We start from the raw sequence: 18003 nt of genomic DNA on the forward strand, positions 1-18003 counted from the left end.
AGCAATTAAGCCAGCGCGCACGCAGGGACAGGCTGTTCCCCGCGGAAGGCTGAGCGCAGGGAGAGCGCGCCCGGCCTCTGCTTCCTGGCGCAGCCAACAGCGAGGGACTTGCAGCTTAATTATTGATGAGGACGATAACGAGGAGCGGTAAAAAGCTACGTGATCTGTGCGAGGCTGCTGGGAAGAGGCAGGGGGGTGAGGACAGCACAGACCCCCAAAGCAGCAACTCTCCCACCCTGCGCGTTTCAGAGTAAGCTACCTGGCTCGCTTCCACCCCACAGGTCTGGGGGGACAGGGCTGGTGTCCCCCTGGGGACACCTTGGTGACAGCAAAGGGCTGCTCGAGCATTAGCTTTTTGCCTGCAGCCTGTTTCCCCAGCCGGGTACAGGAGCCACGGAGATGTCCTGCGCGCCCAGGGCACATCTGCTGGCAGTGAGCGGGACCTTCGGAGAGCTGCCTGTGCACGGTGGCCGGTGGCACAGGAGACTGGTCCTGGGGCAGGTCAGGGAGCAAAACCTGCTGGTTCGCCCTCCAACAGGAATAGCAGCAGGCTCCTGACACAAACGGTGTGAACTCAAACCTCGCTCTCCCTGGAGGCACACATGGACAGAGCTCACAGCCACCTGCCCCTCTCTGAATCCCCCCTCCAAACACCGAGCTGGATGTCCTGGAGGAGGTTGCTGGTGACCTCTGCCATCACAACCTGTCGGTGCCAACTGGGAACAGCCACTGTGGGGTGATGGTCCCCCATCCCATCGGTGCTATTCAGAGCGAAGCTCTTGATTTGACACCTGCCTACCCTGCTCACGTAACCCCACTAGCCCCCAGGATGGATGCTTGCGAGAAGCCTTGGGGAAGTGACACCCCAGCCAGCTTTGCTGGCACTTCCAGGTTGTGCCAGGGCAGGCTGTTTCCCCCCGCCAGCCTGGAGATGCCCCTGCTCTGTACCAAGCCCTCTGAGCACCAGCGGTCCCCAAAACCCCACCACAGCTGCCGGGACATGCCAGCGTGCAGGTTGAGCGCTCTGATCTCTTGCCCTCGCAGTACACCCAGCAACAGCTCTCCCAGCCCCAGGTAAGTCATCTTCCTTCCGCGGACGTGCTCAGTGGGGATTTGAAAGCATGTGATGACAGATGGCTTCAGAGCAGAGAACATATATTCAAGATCTGCCTTCTGTGAACTGGATGACTAATCCAAGATCAAGTATCAGCTCCGGTACCAGGAGCTGCTGCTGGAACTGGGGGTTCCTTCCCCCCGATGGGAGCAGAGGGATGTAGGCTGCTAGGCCAGCAGGAGCGGCAGGTAACACCTTGTGTCTGGGCTTGGTACCTTCATCCCAAGCCAAAGAAAGGAATCTAGATGGATTTATTAGCTGGATGCAAAACAGTGTCTCAACAAACTCTGCCCACCTCCCGAATTCTGGCACGTGGTGCTCAAGAGCCTTCTTGCCCACCGCTGCTGGCCACAGCTGCTGCAGGGCATCTGAGAGGGTGCAGCACGTGTTTGCTTTGATGGGTTTTTTACAGTCCCCGAGCATCTGCTCCCGGCAGCTGTTGGATGCGGGGCACCAGGCAAATTAAGCCTTTGCTCTGGGCCAGGATTCAGGTTTAGGTCACCAGGGCCAAAAGGAACACGGCTGTCCCCCTTGAAGGAGGCAGGCAAAAATCTGGGCATGAGTAGCTTTAAATATCTGAATGATGGCCAGATAAAATCCCCACAGGAAACAGATATTATTTTTTTTTTTAATGCTCCCTGCTCTGTTACCAGATGAGCAATAACTCACACTGCAAAAAGCTATCGCCCGCTTGCCAGCTGCTCTTCCGAAGATGGATGGTGGAGATTAAGGCCAAAGTATCTTCCTGCTCAGGAGAGCCTTTGGGCAGGACCCCCAGCACAGCATGCTCAGCCTGGCAGCACCCCTCGCTATCTTACATGCACCTCACAGCCTTCTCCTTTCCTCTGCCTGCCAGGGGCCCTCTGCCCATCTCCTCCTCTCTGCTCCACTTTCTTGCACTGGCAAGGTTATTTTCCCAGAGCCATTTAAAGCTGCTTTCACCTCTGTTCCTGACAGCTACGAAAAGCAAAGCAGGGTTTAGATACGCTGTAAGGCTTTGTATCGCTGCTTGTCAAGCTCTGCTCTTCTGCAGGCTCAGCTCACGGGACAGGGCTCATGCCATCCCGAGGGGAGGCTGGTTGCAAAGCTCTGGCTGCGCACCTCCCTGAGGGGCTTCACGGGATGGGAGCATCACAGCCCCGCACTGCTCAGCCCCGTGCTGCGCACCCCGCAATCCCCCGGTCCCCACATCCACCACCGCAAGCTGCAGCTGCCAGCACCCAGGAAGCAAAACCCACTGGAGACGTGGGACCTACATGTGTGATGGACCCTCGGTAGGTGATGGGCGACTCCGGAGGGGGTCTGGATGTGGGTGTTCCCTTGGTGATGCTCCCTCCTGAGGCAGAGCTGAGGGAAGTACCTGTCGGACACAAAGGCAGTGAGTTGGGGGCTGGATTTGCTCTTCAGCACAAAACCTCCTGTGGGGCTGAGACTAAGTGCAGGATTCGACCGATCTCTAGCAAGCTGAGGTACGGGAGGGGAAGCCCACCAAGAGACATCAGCATCAAACACTGTGCCTTGCGCATCCCTTCCCACCTTGTCCCCCAAGGGACCCAGCACCATGTGCATGGGGCTGGGACGGAAAAAAACGGGTATTTTGATGCTTTCAGCTCCCTGCTGCCTTCGTGGAGGGGCCAGGCAGATTTAGAGGCCAGGGAGAAAGCCCAGCTTGTCTCAGCCTCTCCTGATGTGCTCAGAGCAGACCTCCGGCGAGATACAGCTCGAGGTGGTCTGAGTTCATTTGCTTGTATCTGCCCTGGGTGGGAGCAGGCCCACCGCATCGGGCTCCTGACTGCCTTACTTGGGGGGTTTCACAAACCAGAATTTGCACCTAAAAGCAATAGCCTTGAATTTGGTTTTTTCCTGCCTAGCTAATACGGAAAGAAACACGGGAGGGCTATATATAAATGAAATGTGGTCCCTGCCCAGATGCAGCAGCAATAGTGAAGAGTCTGAAAAAAAATATTAATGGTATTTAAACAGGTCTTGCTTTGTCTTAAGCAACAGATTTTTGGGTGCCGCTTGAACGCGTATCTCCACAAGAGTCAACGCCCAAGGGCCAGATTTGGGGAGTTGGCTAGAAACGTTCAGACACTGTACAGACCCATCTGCCACCCTGCTGGCAATGCTGGAGAAAACGGGTGAGGAGCCCCCTCTGGCTGGGCACAACCCCAGCAAGCAAACCTGCAGTCACCAGGCAGCTGCAGGCGGCACGGCGTCGGCCAGGCTGGGCAGTGCCAGCACCCCTCCCCTCCCGCAGCCCCCAGCGCCTCACCCCGCAGGATGGAGCCCTCCTGGGATGGCTGCAGAACCAGACTTTCTGGCTGGCTGGCCTGGCTTCTAGGAGAAAGTTGTTCCTGCTTTACTCCAGGAAAAGGCACTGGAAAACATTAACCACCTATCAGCGCAGGTGCAGGGCAGGGGGCCGCAGGCCTCGGCCGCTCGAGGCTCCCATCTCTGCCAGCCCCTGTGGCACTGCCCCGGCGCCTTTGCTGTCCCCACCGCTGCGGGACGGGCTTCACCGGGGACGTGGCCGGCAGCTGGACACACAAAGATCCTTTGCCCTGGCACTGCTGGGTGCTGCCCATGCCAGCACCGGAGCTAGTGTTGAAAACGCCAGTGCTGGTTTGTACCAGCACCCACACGCGGTGGGAAATAGTGCCCGTATCCCTCCCCCCTCAGACCTGGTCCCTCACCCATTCCCTCCTGCTATTAAGAAATGCTTCCCAATCTGCAGACTAAACACTTTCTTTGTTCACTTCAGGCCATTTACTCTTTATCCTACCGGCCCGGGGAGCGGCAATATATTTCCTTCCTTCAATCGCAGTATTAGCCGGAGGGTATTTATAGGCTGGGATGTGTCCCTGACCGAGTTGCTGCTTCCCTATCCTGCACAAATTTAGCTCCCTGTGTCTCTGCCCTCCTGACAAGGCTAATCCTTTCATCCTCTTAGCAGGTCTCTCTGCACTCCCTTGCCATGTCCTGTGCTCCTCCTTTCCCCTACGCCACCTGCAAGCTCACTCCCCCCTGCTCTTAGAGCACGTGAGAAATCACTTGCCTCCCAATTCCTTACCCAGTTTCTTGGGATCCATGGTCAGTGGCAGGCCCATAGTGATGGAGCCGACGGGGACCTTGGCATGCTCGGAGCTGTAGGGCGTGTGGAGCTGTATGGGCATTCCCTGCAGAGCAAAGAGGAGCCGTCAGGAGTGGCCGTCAGTGCCTCGCGTGGCATCTCCACGGCTCACACCCAGCACCCTACCTGGGAAATGGAGCCGACGGGTCTCTCCAGCACGGAGGGGTGCTTGGTGGAGGAGATGAGGGGAGGAGGGTTGGAGATGCTCGCTAGTCTCTGCAGCCCCGAGCGAGAGCTCTCATGCAGGTTTAGCGGGATGGGGTGTCCTGTGCAGAAAACGTAAGTGTTATCAAGACGGAGGGAGAGCAGTGGCTGCAGCCATCAGAAAGAAAAGGGGCAAGGGAGGGAGCAGGAGCTGGATGTGGTGAACTGACTGGCTGTCAGCCTGTACCAGGACCCAAGACACACGACTGTTTTGGAAAGGACTGGAACAGTTTAAATCACTGCCTGGTCCCCTCTGCAGCCAGAGGACGTGCTGTGCCAGACTTGTCTGCCCTCCAGCCGGAGCGGGACAGCGCAGCGGGGGACAAACCCTGCCTGCCTTTGCACGACAGCGGTGCAGGGAGTGCCCACACTGTTCTGCGACAAACCACATCCCTACAGCTGCCCTGGCCAGAGCTGGCAGACCAGCCTGGCCCCTCTCGGACCGCTCCATGCCAGGCCAAAGCACGGTGTTAGCAGGTTTCTGCTGAATCCTCTTCTCTTACCCCCCAAAAAGCTGCACTGACTTAAGAGCATGACATGTGACACTCAGCCCCAGCTCAGGACAGGGGGCACATGCCATGCAGCTGGTGGCTTTTACTTGCCTGGTGGGTTATACTGGAACAAGTGGGGCTCCGCCTGGGGAGAGGTTTTTATCACATCCCGGGAGTAGGACAGGACGGGGGGCCAGCACGAGGTGGCCGTCGGCTCAGCACTCAGCTTCTGAGCCTCTGCGATGGACGAGAAATGCACGGACTTTTCTGCAGGGGAACAGAAAGCGACGAGCTCGTTCAGTGCCCGCCCCCCACCAGCGACCCTGGCGGGCACGGGCAGGGATGCCCGAGCCAGCTCCCCGCATGGCAAGTGGCTTCAGTTGGGTCCAACCTGGCCACGAGATGAGGGCTGAATTCTCCAGCCAAACTAAAAAGAATGAGCCTCAGTGTCACTGCCTGGATTTGACAGCATTTATTTCACTCGGATGCTTAAAGCACAGCAGGGAAGACGGATGTCTGGGCTGGGGACTCTGCTGGTGCTCACTGCCAGTCGGGACCCCCACGGACATCCCACCCCACTCAGAGAGACGGCGCTCGGTGTGCAGATGGTCACTGGGACAAGTGCAGGGTCCAGCTCCTCATCAGGGCTTGGCTACGTGCAAACTGCTCCTGGACGCCTCCCGCCTGTGCCCACAGCTCCGCACCAGCCACCACGGCAGGGCTGGGGGGATTAATGATGATCCTGCCTGACCCTTCACTGAGGTTAAAGACAAGAGGCACCAACGCTGGCATCCCTCTGGTGTGTGGGGGACATCCAGCAGGCACCAGCTTGCTGGTGACAACATGGTCTGTGCTGTGTAGCTGGGCACGGGGTGCCTGGGGAGGGACCACCACACAGCAGCACATCGGGAACGCGCTCATCCCCACATCACATCGTGATGCGAAATCTCCGCCACTCTCAAAGGACAGCTGCTGGCTATACACCATTTGTAGGCTGCGGGAAGCAGCCAGAAATGACAGCATCAGCTTCTTGGACAGCAAGGGAATAATGTGCCGACGTTCTCCGAACACCTGGAACACCCATGCTGTATGAGACTGTCAAAGGCAAATGAAGATCAAGATAAGCTCTGCAGGACAGCCAGATGCCTCTGCGGGGAGCGGGGCAGCTTGCTGCTCCTCTGCAAGGCACCAGGGCTGGGGGCAGGAGAGCTTCCCAAAATTATCTGGCTTGGGGTACACTGGATGCCAGGCTGGGTTCACCCTGGCTATAAAAAGGTTGACGGGAGGCCAAGAAGTACTTAATTATGGAGGAGCCGTGCTGGGGATGCCTGAGCCCTGCCACGCTCTGCAGGGTGCCAGGGAAAAGAAAGGCTTCATCTGCACCAGCTCCAGCCCAAGTGCATCCTCAGGCTTTGCTGAGCAGACAGATGAGACAGCCTTTTCTGGATGGATTAGAGGCAGGATTGGTAGGATTTGCTTGTAATCGATAAACACTTAATTTTGTACTGCCCTTCTTCCCCAGACCCACCTGCGTAACGTCCACACTGACCAGAAATTAGAAACTGGGCAGTAAACAATAGCAATCACAAAGGAACCCAGCCTTTAACCATCAATTTTTGGTAAAAATAGATGCCTGAATCCCGCTAAGCCTAATAATAGGGCAAGCAGATTATCAGAGGCCCAATTTAATGAGGCTTTACTGCATTATCATTATTAATGCTCAGTGTGCTCAGAAGCTGGGAGATTATTCTTGTCCCCTTCAGTGAGAGAAGAAATCCATTACTGGCGCATGGAGGTGTCCAGGCACTCACACCTCTGCAGCCTGCTGGGGCCAGACCTCGGCTGCAGCCTCTTCTCTTCCCACGCTGGATCCCAGAGAGGATCTCTTTGTCCTGCCAGTACGGGGGAATCCAGGCACATCCTCCAGAGTGACAGAGAGTCCTTGGCACGTCCACACTCCCTGGTTTTCTGCTCTTCAGCTCAGCCCCACTCAGCTCTGCTCACGCTGGGACAAATGGCACTGGGATGTCCTGGCTGAAGATGCTCTCCAGCGCCAAGGCACTGACAGTCAAGGCTACGTGCACCCTGGATGGCTCTTGGGGAGCCCCATCCCCCTCCCCTGCCCGCGGGAGCCGTCCCCTCCCCCGTGTGCCTCTCCCAGCTGGTGAAACGCAGCCAGTTCCTAATTGCCCCCACATTAGAGGGTGGCTATAACTCAGCCAGCTTTTGATAAAATAGCACTTACGTGGGGAAGAGAGAGTTCCTATTACCGTTTATCAAGCCCCTCGAATGGGAGTGAAGGAGTCAGAGTTTATATGATCCGTCATCCAAATTAATGCTCTTGGCTCCCCATCGCCTACAAAGGCCAAATGAAACACAACTAAATCAACACAAAACATACCGCTGGCTTTCAAACTGCCGAGCGATAACCGAAGATATGCCCGATGGCGACTCGGCAATGGGAAAAGGGTTCCGTCTGCCTGTCAGTGAGATGCAGGCAGGGCTGCCTGCCTCTGCCCAGCCCCGCGATTAGCAGCTCCTCTTGGAAGGGAGGGCAGCGCTCAGGAAGGTACGGCTCCGGCTCCGCTCGGCTGGCCGCCCTCCAAGCCGATACGGCCCCAGCCAGCGGCTGCGAGGCAGCCAGTGCCTCGGCCAGGATGTGTGCAAGGCTTGGCTTTGAAGTGGATCCAGAGCGGTGAGAAGGACGTTGGATCTCTGGAGCAGCTGCAAGAGTTCAAGCTCTCTTACGGAGCAGGGGAGGAGCGGGACTACTTGCCCTGGGGGCGCTGGCCCCTTGCTAGGAGGTGCAGAGGGCTGCGCTCCCGAGGGCTTTGCAGGCTGCGCTGGAGTCGCCCACTTAACGCCAGGCCTGTGTACAGGTGGTGTGGCAGCACCATGCCCGCAGCCTGGATGCCTGCTGCTTCACCGGGATGCCTCGGAGAGCAGGGGAGGGAAGGGACGTACACAGGTTTGCCAGGACTAGCTGGCTATCTCCCCACTAACCCCTGACCCACAGCTGGGACGTGCTCCAAGATGCAGAGACAGCACTGAGCCGCTACATCAGTCCGTACCCATACTGAAATCACAGCTCTGGGGGAGTCGATTTCTCCCCTTAAGGTGACGCATCACAAACCTGCTAGTTTTCAAATAGGAGATGCCTTCCCATCGTGAACAGAGAAGAGCAGCCTATGATTCCCTAAGGTCCACGTGCAACCCAGACCCAGCGTGGTACCTGGCGCGCATGCACAGCTACGCAGGGTTTGGCCGCCACACAGCTGGAGCCCAAGACCTGCTGAGATGTTTGCAGAGGTACAAGGAGGCGTAATTAGTTTCATTAACCTGGAAGATTCAGAGCGCTACAGAGGTGTGAGAGGAGAGAATAAAGTGCTTCGTATCAGTGCTTTGCAGAGAACAAAGCCATAAAAAACCCACCTGGGTAAGGGACCCTGCATTTAATAACGGTACAAACACATTGCAGAACGGCATAGTTAATCTCCAACCCCTAAAGCCCGCCTTGTACCTAACACACACATACCTGCCTCACCTCCTCATCCTCCTGCAGCCAGGAGGAAGCTGGAGCTGCAGCACCGGGACACCGGCGATGCAGAGCTCCCGGTCTGAGCGCTGCCTGTGCCACCCAGCTCATCAGCAAGCTGAGCTGCGCAAGACCAGATCTGCATGGGATGACAGCACAGCAAGGGATCCTGGCACAGCAAGAGATCCCACCCACCTGCCTGCTGGGGGGGAAGAGCTGGAGGGGATCTGTTCCGGCTGGGCAGCAAACATGAGGACGGGAGCAGCTGGAGATGGGACTCCACAGGTGGCAACACCATGACTCACGGGGGGGAGCTCCCCTTTCCTTCAAGGTGAGCAGTCACCTTCCTTGCTTGCATGCAAAGCATTCTGGAGGTGCAAGGCACTCACAGCACTATTTATTGTTCAATAAAATTTCGGCCAAGTGCCAGCAACCAACTCTTCTTGCAAGCACATCGTTCTGTCCAGAGGGACGCGACAGCTTGAAGAATAAATACCTGGCCCTGGACACTGCAGAGCAGGCTGCTAAGATCCTGGCTGCCAGATGCTGAATTAGCGCAGCGATTTTCCAGCAAAGATCACAGCCCAGGTCCAGTGCAGATCTGCCTGGTCAATGTAGTCTTATCCACCTCCCCCCCCCCCCATGCATAAGCAGGTAATTTTTGCAGCTGCACCCATCCCTGTGCAGGATCCAGCACTGGGGGACATCCCACCCACCCAGCTCCTCTGATGGTGCCACTGGTGACAGCATCTCATCTTCACAGGCAACTGACTGCAGGCTGGTTACGAGGGGCAGGGAAACACTCTGAACTGGAACAGACTCCGATGCTCGGATTAAAAACACATTTAGATGATGGTGTCATCAGGACTTCTCATCTCTCCTTAACCTTGATCCCCAGGTGCTCAAGCTAATAATGTTTCAGATGCTCTATGGTGGGAAACTCTGAATTGCTCATTAGGCAGCCAAACCACATCAGAGCTATTCCGAGGAGAAAGCACTGGGAATCTTTACAGGAACCTTTGGACTCCGAGTCACAGTATTAGCATTGATTTTAAATGAAATAATGGTCCCTGCTGAGCATTAAAAGCATTCTTTATAGAAAGCCAGCAAGGTAGAAAAGAGCCATTGTACCCAGAGCCCTGGCATGCCTCCAGGCCCCTTTGCTCTCAAGTGAATGGCAGAGACGCTAATAAAGGCAATCTTCACCTCCTCGGCGCTCGGCAGTGGCCTGGTGTTTGCTGTAGGCTCAATGAGACATGATGTACTGTCTAACGAACATGGGAAATTAGCCATGCCTCTCTCGTCCCGCTTCAAGATGCTATTAAAGAGCTTTCAAGGGTCGAAGCGAGCTTTCACCTCAGAGGAGGAAAGCTGCTGGCTGCACACAGCGGCACACACGGGCACTCCTGTGGGGATGGGGACCCACCGACACGCGCACAGCCCCTACCTTCCTTGTCACCAACAGCGGGGCTCCTGCTCTTTCCCCTGGGGCTGCTGCTTGGCTGCTGCTGCTCCTTCTCAGCCTGCTGCTGCTGGGACTGCGACAGCTTGCTCGGGGGCACGTCCTCGCGGGCAGACTCATGGGCTTTTGTGATCTGCTGCTGGTAGAGGGCCAAGGCGTGGGGAGGCACCTGAGGCTTCACGCTTCCACTCTGCAGTATCCCCTCCGAGAAACCTTCGGAAATCTGCATAGGGAGAAGAATTGGGGATGCTGGTCACATGCTGTTGATATCCATAACAGTCCTGGAGACCTCAAGGTGTTACAAGAAGCACCTGCCCCACGCTATTACCACGAGTCTTATCAGCCCAAACAGGGCTCCAAAGCTCACCAGCCACAGGAGAGTGAAAAAGCCCACAACAAAGAGTCTCAGCTCCGTGCTGGTGATGCTATAGGAGAGCCTCAGACCTCCCTTGTTTAAAAACCTCTAATCTATAGTTAAGTGCTTGTAGCTTTTGCCAGAAGTTACATTACAGCAGCCACATCTTGAGCTGTAACGTGGGAAACTGGAAAAGCATCGGGAACGGGTCCTCCCTGAGCACTCGAAACCTGAATGCAGGGATGTCCCCCCTGCCTCCCCTGCGCTACTGCCCAGGAGCCACCAGCCTCAGAGAACACATTCTTTCAGTACACAGCTACTGGGTAGCCAAAAAGGGGGACCAAGCAGAGCTTGTGGGTGAGAAAAAGCATAAATCCTTCTTAGGTGGTAACCCTCAAGCGCACGAGATGGAGAGAAGTGCAGGGATGGGAAAGTGCACGCTTGCTTTTTAAAGCAATGGGAGGCAGCAGTCATGTGGCAGCAAGAAGCTTTTTCTGTCCAGACCTCCCACAACTTTCTGATAAAAGAGCTCAAGGGACATCCAAACGCTGCTGGCAGAGCTGCTGCAGCGGCTGGGACCATGCTCTGCACCTTGCCTGCTGGGGGGCTCGCACCCCCCGGGCGCAGCGCTCAGCAGCCCGACGCACGCCATGCCGGGGATGCAGCCTGAGGGGAGAGCACGCGCGAGGCGCATGTCGGTGTGCTCCCGGCCCTGGCCCTTGCTGCTGGGGTACTCACAATGGGAGGGATGGCAGCAGCGCGCTGCTTCAGCTGCTTCAGGTCCAGCGGCTTCTGCGGCGAGGAGTTCAGCCTGGTGTCGCTGGTGGTGTTGAGCAGGCTGGGCCGGGGGGACAGCAACCTGGACGCAAAACACGCACGTCAGCCAGGCTCCGCCATGGGCGAGCTCCACGTCCCATCGCTCCCCCTCACCCTGCATCCCTGTTTTACACTGCCGAGCCTAGAGGACATCCCCGTCATCAGAGAGGAGCGTGCCGGACCCCTGCTCGCTGCTGGGAATCTGGGCTCTTGAACACATTGTGCACTTGGGCTCCTGGCCCTGCAAACTGCTGCCCTGCCCCCAAACCAGTTCAGAAGGCAACCAGTGCTCCAAAGATCTCGGCATCCACCATCAGGATGCTCGTCCGACAGGAGGCTGCGCAGCGGGAAGATCTGCAGTGCTGCCCACAGCATGGGGGACCCACAGCCACTGGGGAGGTCTCTTGGCTTTGACCTTGGTGGGCTGTACGTGTCCCCAAGTCATTTTGGTCTACAAGGACAGGCACAGAGGGGAACAAACACAACCCGGGCCCAACCAGCAACCGGGGCAGCTCTGCCATGGGATGAAAAGGCCAAGGGGAGGCAGAGAGCAGGATGGGATTCAAATCCTGCTTTCCAAAGACAACCCCCATGGGGCTCCAAGTTCAAACAAGACCACTACATCTGGCTCAACAGGCTCTCGAGCCCTCTTTCCCTCATCCCCTACACTATTTCTAGCAAATCTGCTGATGTCCAGAATAGACCCAAGGGAAAACCAGAGCCTGGAGCTGGGAATTACAGAGCAGGGTGACCAGTTCAACTTAATTTGTGCATCCTGCTACTCTCCAGAGCTCACACATGGTGCTTGCCCGGTGCTGGGGATCAGCCTCATGCTTCCCTTCAACAACTGCCTTTTATCAAGGTGCTAAAGCCTGGGCCAGCAACCCGTTCACGTGGCTGGGACACTCGATCACTGGAAAGATGAGGCTGGATTTGGTGCACCCTTGCCGCTTACTCTTCCCCTTGGCTCTTTGAGTTGCGTGGCAGACACTCAGCCCGCCGCATCGAGCCCCTGTGCCAATGGTGCGAGGTGGGCACCTCCATGGTGCCACCATAACAGGGTGGGGATGGAGGCGTGTGAAGCCCATGGGTCAAACCCTTGGTGTGTCCAGCGCCTGAGCTCATGCTGAGACCCCGGGGGCCACATCTCTCCAGGCCATCTCCGCTTTCTCTCCCTCCTGACTCCCATTTGCTGAAGCCAGTTCATAGTTTTCAAGCTTTACAGCTTGATTTGTTTATTTTAGCTGTTATTTCACTGCTCTCTTCAGCCTATAAATTTCAAGGTCATTCCATGCTCACCCTTGGCTGAATAAACAAGTGTGGCGGGGCCATGTGCGGGGAATAAACTCATCCTGGTGCTGGGACTGCCCCAGCCCTCGCTCCGCACAGTGCCCAGCACCTGAGAGGAAAGGGACCCACCTCCAGACCGGGACCAGGGTGCTCTGGTTAGGCACCCAGGGGAGACCAGGCAGGATTATTCTGAGCTGCTCTCTGAATAATCACGATGTCTGCCCGTGGAGCCATGTGGGTGTTGTGGAGCTGTGCCGCTGGGAACATGGACGGCGCTCCCAGAAGGGTGCAACACCCCAAAGTCTGCTCAGACACATGGATCAACCACCCCAGCAGCTGCCCAGCGTACTCATGGCACTCATGGAGATGCATTTAAGCACCCTTATGGTCCCTTTAAGCCCACCTAAGATCCTCAGGTTTCCTTAAAGCTCTCCAGGATCCTGATGCTTAGGAAGCTAGAGTCAGTATTAAATTCATCAATATGCAAATTGTGTAATTGATTATGTCGCTCCCAGCAGAACTTGTGCCGGACCCAGGGCGATCCGTTGGGTGCTTTGCTCTGGAAGTCACCGGATGAACAACCCTCAGCATCTCGTACCCACCTGCTGCCAACCTGGGACCTCCCAACCCAACCACCAGTCCCTAAACAGGGGTGATGGTGCTGGGAGGGATGGGAAAAGGGTTTGAGCAGGAAGGCGTGGGCACGCACATGGCTGAGCCTCAGGGGTATGGAAATGTCCCCTCCCAGGTGCAAAGCTCTGGGGTGACCAGGACACCGCATCTCTGAAACTCCCAAACTCCTCCAACCTGCTGAGATGGGGACCAGTTTCACTGCCAGACAGCCAACACACTGACACGTGACCCAGTCAAATCCAATTCCTTGCACACACAGTGGCTGTAAAAAGGTGATGGCTACCAGATTTCCCCAATGGGCTTCCCTAAGCCAGGGCCACAGCATCAATGCAGCGCTGGCCCAAGCACAGCCCTCAGCTCGTGCATCCCTGTCTGGCGTGACCTCCCGCTGAACCGCAGTACTGGCAGTGCTATTGCAGCACATGCTGCATGGAACCACAGACAATCAGCTGCCTTCTCCAGCTTTGATGAGTTAAGGCTGCCGCCTCCTTATCCTGGACTTGCCTTTGCTGGTGTGAACTGCAGAAGGACCCAAAAAAGGCTGCCCCGACATCTCACACCAACCCTGCTCCCCTTCCCTCTCACCACGGGGACACCCTAGCCACCCTCCGGGAGATGCCATGGACAGCTTGATGCTTTTACAAGCGCAGGGAAGAGCACCCACGCCCCACCGGCGCTGGGTGGGCGGGCGAGCATCGGGTGATGCGGTGACGGGGTGGCTCACGCGGCATCTCAGCAGCCTCGTCCTGCTCATCGCGAGTCACGCTGCGGCAGCGGGGCTGCAGTAACCGCCTGCGAGCGAGCAGCCCTCCACCGGTGGGAAACGCAAAGGAGAAAAATTACAGTGGGGACAGGCACAGAGTCCCCAGCCTGAGCACAACAGCGCTGAGACCTCGGAGCTGGCTGGGGACCAGCACTGTGGGTGCTCGCGAGGCTCCCGCGCTGGGCAGCGGCAGCACTGGCATCAGCCGCAGCCTCCCTGTGCTGGCAGGCTCTGCTGTCACCCACGCTGCATCGCCACACCGGGGAAGAGGAGTGGCCCGGGAGCTGTGGGATGCCTCTTTAATGTTTCGTATTCCTGGAAGCTGGTAACTGTTTGACAAGCAAGATAGGTGCTGACTCAGCGAGGAGCCAGGGATGAAAAAGTCATTCCCAAGACGACTTGCTCCTTTGGTGCTGGGAAGTTGGTACAACCCACTGCTGTCCTGTTTTCGGTTGGGTTAATCTTAAACTTGAGGAGTGCAGCCCCACCGGCCTCACTCTCCCTTGCTGGGAAGCTTTCTCCTGTCTGGGAAGGAGGGGAGGGCGGGGAGGGGTGGTGCTGGACTCTGTCCACCGCTGGAGAGGAGCACTGCAGCCAAGAGGCCTCAGCCCTGCCATGGGGCTGGGGCCAGCGGCATCTACGCCACCCCTCGCCATCGTCAGCGCTGCTTCCAGCTGCTTGGCAGCCAGAGGGGCTGATTCCCCAGGGTGGCCGGGCGGTGTGGAGGATGCTCCCGCACAAGCAGCACTCACCCACTGGCTCCTGCATCAACCACAGGGAAAGCGCAGAGGCCCCCAGGAGCAGTGGAGATGCATGGCGGCTCCTTACCGCCTCATCCCGCTGCTTTGATTGGTTGTTTTTTTAACTAGCCCCATCCACTGCCCTGCATACAGCCTGCTCAGTACCCATCTCACTGTCAAACTGCCCCCTGCAAGCCCATGGGATGGATGTGGGATGTAGGATGCTGGATGTGGGATGCCAGCTTCCAGTCCCAGCCCAGCTCTGAGGTGGGGAGGGACTGCTGTCCCTGTGTGTGACGGCAGGGTGGACCCAGAAGTTCCACCTGGCCCAGGAGCAGGTGCCATTAGAAAAATCAGTGCTACGAAGATGCATGTATTCATACATATTCTTTAAAAACCAGGAAACCCTCTCCCCATTTGTGAGGCTGTTGGGTGGGGAGCGCTCTGTGGGAAAAGCTGGGAGGGGAGCAGGACGGTTCTCCAAGGGGGCGGCCAGTGTTTCCCCTCCCTGTGCCAAGAACCATCCATGAGGGTCAGAGGCACCCTTGGCTGCTGGCCCCAGGTGTGGGTGGAGGGCTCAGGATCTCAGCAGCTGAGGTGAAGACCTGGTGGCACGGCCACCGGCAAGCTTGCACAGCCCCCACCATTATCCTCCCTTTACAGCCAGGGTGGGTAAGTCACCCCTACGGATCCAAGCAGCGTCTCTGCCAAGGGAGCACCTCGCCCCCTCTCTGCACTGGGAACATGTCCCTGATGCAACTTATCTCCTGCCAGCACTGACTTGGACAGAAATCCTTCCCAACCTTAGATGCTGGCAAACCTGCCTGCACCTCTGCACAGCCCCACAGTCCTGCTCCATTGCGTCACCCAGATGGGCTGCCACCAGCCACCGCAGTGGCTCTGCACCCAACACCTGCCCGCGGCCACTGCCAGTAGCGCCTGCACATTGCGACATCGCACTGCTCGCTGCGTCACAACCCCTTGGCAAGTAATTGCCAAAGGGTCATGGCCACGTGGGGACATGGTGGGGCATGTCCCTTCACCTGGGGGAGTGCCTAAGTGGTGATACTCCCAAGGAGGAGCTCACCAAAGCGCACATGGGCACTGTGGCATGCAACAGAGACACTCGTCTGGCCCTTGGGCCATGCGCTTGCCCACCTCTCTCCCCACTCCTACCTGCTCTTGTCCACCGCATCCTGCTCGTCCATCTCGTCCGCGCTGCAGGTCGCGCTGGAGTCGCTGTCGGGGTTCACCCCGGGGCCTTTACTGCCTTTGTGGCTCTCCTTCTTCTCAGCCTTGGGCGTCCCCTCTGTCCCCACTGTCCCTCCACCGCTGACGCCGCTTTCCACCTTCTTGTCATTCCCCTTGTCCTTCTCCTGGCTGTCTTCACTCTCCTCCTTCACCTCGCTCTTGCAGGGCTCTTCGCTCACCTTCTCCTCCGGCTCCTCCGTTTTCACCACGTCCACCACCAGGTCCTCCTGTCCCTTCTCCTCGCTGCTGGGCAGCTCGGGAGCTGCCTCCGGTGGAGGGCTGGCGGCAGGAGCGGGATTTGCGGGAGGAGCAGGGGGAGCGTCAGTGGTGGAACGGGGGGGTGTTGGAGCCTCTTCCCACTTGACTGCCGGTTCTGCGCTGGAGTCACCTCCTGGCCCGGGTGGTGCCTTGGCCCCGTTTTCGCCTCCTTCTTTGGCTTCGGGCCTCGGTGAGGGAATGCTCTCAGTGTCGGAGCTGTTATTTACTGCAGCTGAGAAAAGGGAAGAAATAAAAATAAGGATCAGCCTGAGATTCTTGCTTCCCATATCACTGCCTCCACCCCCTCCCTTGGGAGGAGAACGCCCTCGTTCCTCTGAGGGGGAGACGATCCTGGGGCTGGGAGAGCTGCACCGGGATCCCCAGATCCTGAGCCTACCAGCAAAGGGATGCTCTGGGGGCCTCTCCGCTTGCCCAGCACGACGACTGTTGTTAACCCCCACCCAAACACAAAACCACACGCCCAAAAGGCTGGAGCCCCAGCGACTGGGAAGCTGGGTTTTAAGGGAAAACCCTGGCTGCTGGCTGGATTTGCAGGACAGGACCTGCTCCCTCCTCACCCTCTCACCCATGGCTCTGGAGCAGCTCTGCTCCCCTGGGACCAAGCGCCTCGCTGGCACCTTGCTCGCTGACTTACGTAGCCTGTGTCCCTGGCTCCTGCCACCCCCGGGGCACCTGGAGACCATCCCAAACCACTGTGCCTGTTTGTTGTTATTTAAGCCGCCAGTGGCAGAAGAAAGGAGGTCAGGGTCAGCGAAAGCAAAGCGCTGGCAGTGTGGCGGGACAGGTTAATTATTACATGGGAAGGATCGCTCTCAAACCTGCCACCAACAGCTCCAAGTGAGCTGAAGCGCAAGCGTCTGTGTGCCGCTGCAGATGAAGGTGCTGCAGGGAGGCTGTTTCTATGGCTGGGGGGTGGATTGTTCCCTCCAAACCTCTGCCAGGGCCAGGAGCACTAGGACACTTCCACAGTCCCATCTCAGCATCTCCCCACCGGGCAGGGCTCTCATGCTCATGCCTGAAGTCTTCCTCACGTGCATCCCTTGCTCTGCCTCTCTCCGTAGCAGTAAAGCTAACTTCGAGATGTGCGCCACAGAGAGACTGTGTCCCATCAGGGCACATCCACCCTTCCTCGGCCGCAAAACATGTCCCGCTCATCAGGAGATTCATCCTTCTTCTCCAACTTTTACTCACTTGCAAGCAAGCAGTGAGGTGTCCCGCCACCCACCTAAGGACGAACTTTACAGCACATCTGGCCAAACTTGCCCCAACTGCCACTCAATGCTACTCTGAATGCCACGCCAAGACGCGCCACTCAGGCTTGTCCCTGGAGGTCCCTCCAGATGCTGAAGCCGTGGGTCTACACCATAAACCCCCACCAAGTCCTTCCTCCTGCCCCTGGCCAGCCACACGGCTCCCCGACTCCAAGCTACTGCCTGAGCATCCCCAAATGCCACCCTTGTGCCAGAGCCCATCTCGTGCCTAACACCACCTTGGCACTTCTGTGCCCGTGACATTTCATCCCCGCTCTGTTTACACCTTCCTTCAGCTCTGCAGCCCACCCCAGCAGCAGAACAAGAGATGAGGCTTGGAGCGTAAGGCTCAGGAGCGTGTCAAGAGATCTGTCTCTAATCTCAAAACCACATTGTTTCCTCTCAGGCGCTCTTACAAAGAGCAATAACTACCTTTTACTTTGTGCCTCTGAGTCACGTATCACCTCGCACAAAGATTTACCTGGAATCTGCCTCGTAATGAGTCACTTGCAATGATGATTTGAAAAGATTTCCCATTTTGAGTCCCATTAGCCGGGGCGCTAAGGCCAAAAACCAGTGTGGTGCCAGAGTGCTGGTTAAGTTATTAAATTACTTTGACAGAAGTCAAATGGGGCTATTGTTGGAAAATTACGCACATTTTCTCCAAACTCCAAACTGCCATGCTTT

The 18003-nt window shown here is 57.3% G+C and overlaps 1 protein-coding gene across 13 annotated transcripts in view; it reads right to left on the reverse strand.

The window, feature by feature from the left end:
* The window catches only part of NCOR2 (nuclear receptor corepressor 2), a 253710-nt gene that overhangs the window by 26063 nt on the left and 209644 nt on the right, over window positions 1-18003 (reverse strand). For all 13 annotated transcript variants that reach the window (XM_055794127.1, XM_055794120.1, XM_055794126.1 and 10 more), the window contains 8 exons: window positions 15713-16277; window positions 11033-11153; window positions 9925-10162; window positions 5054-5209; window positions 4374-4513; window positions 4188-4293; window positions 3390-3494; window positions 2371-2474 (listed from right to left, as the gene is read on the reverse strand). In XM_055794127.1, the coding sequence (XP_055650102.1) occupies window positions 2371-2474; window positions 3390-3494; window positions 4188-4293; window positions 4374-4513; window positions 5054-5209; window positions 9925-10162; window positions 11033-11153; window positions 15713-16277 (1535 nt within the window). The remainder of the gene's footprint in view (window positions 1-2370; window positions 2475-3389; window positions 3495-4187; window positions 4294-4373; window positions 4514-5053; window positions 5210-9924; window positions 10163-11032; window positions 11154-15712; window positions 16278-18003) is intronic.

This window comes from Falco peregrinus, chromosome 2 (genome assembly GCF_023634155.1).
Source record: "Falco peregrinus isolate bFalPer1 chromosome 2, bFalPer1.pri, whole genome shotgun sequence".
Classification (NCBI taxonomy): Eukaryota; Metazoa; Chordata; class Aves; order Falconiformes; family Falconidae; genus Falco; species Falco peregrinus.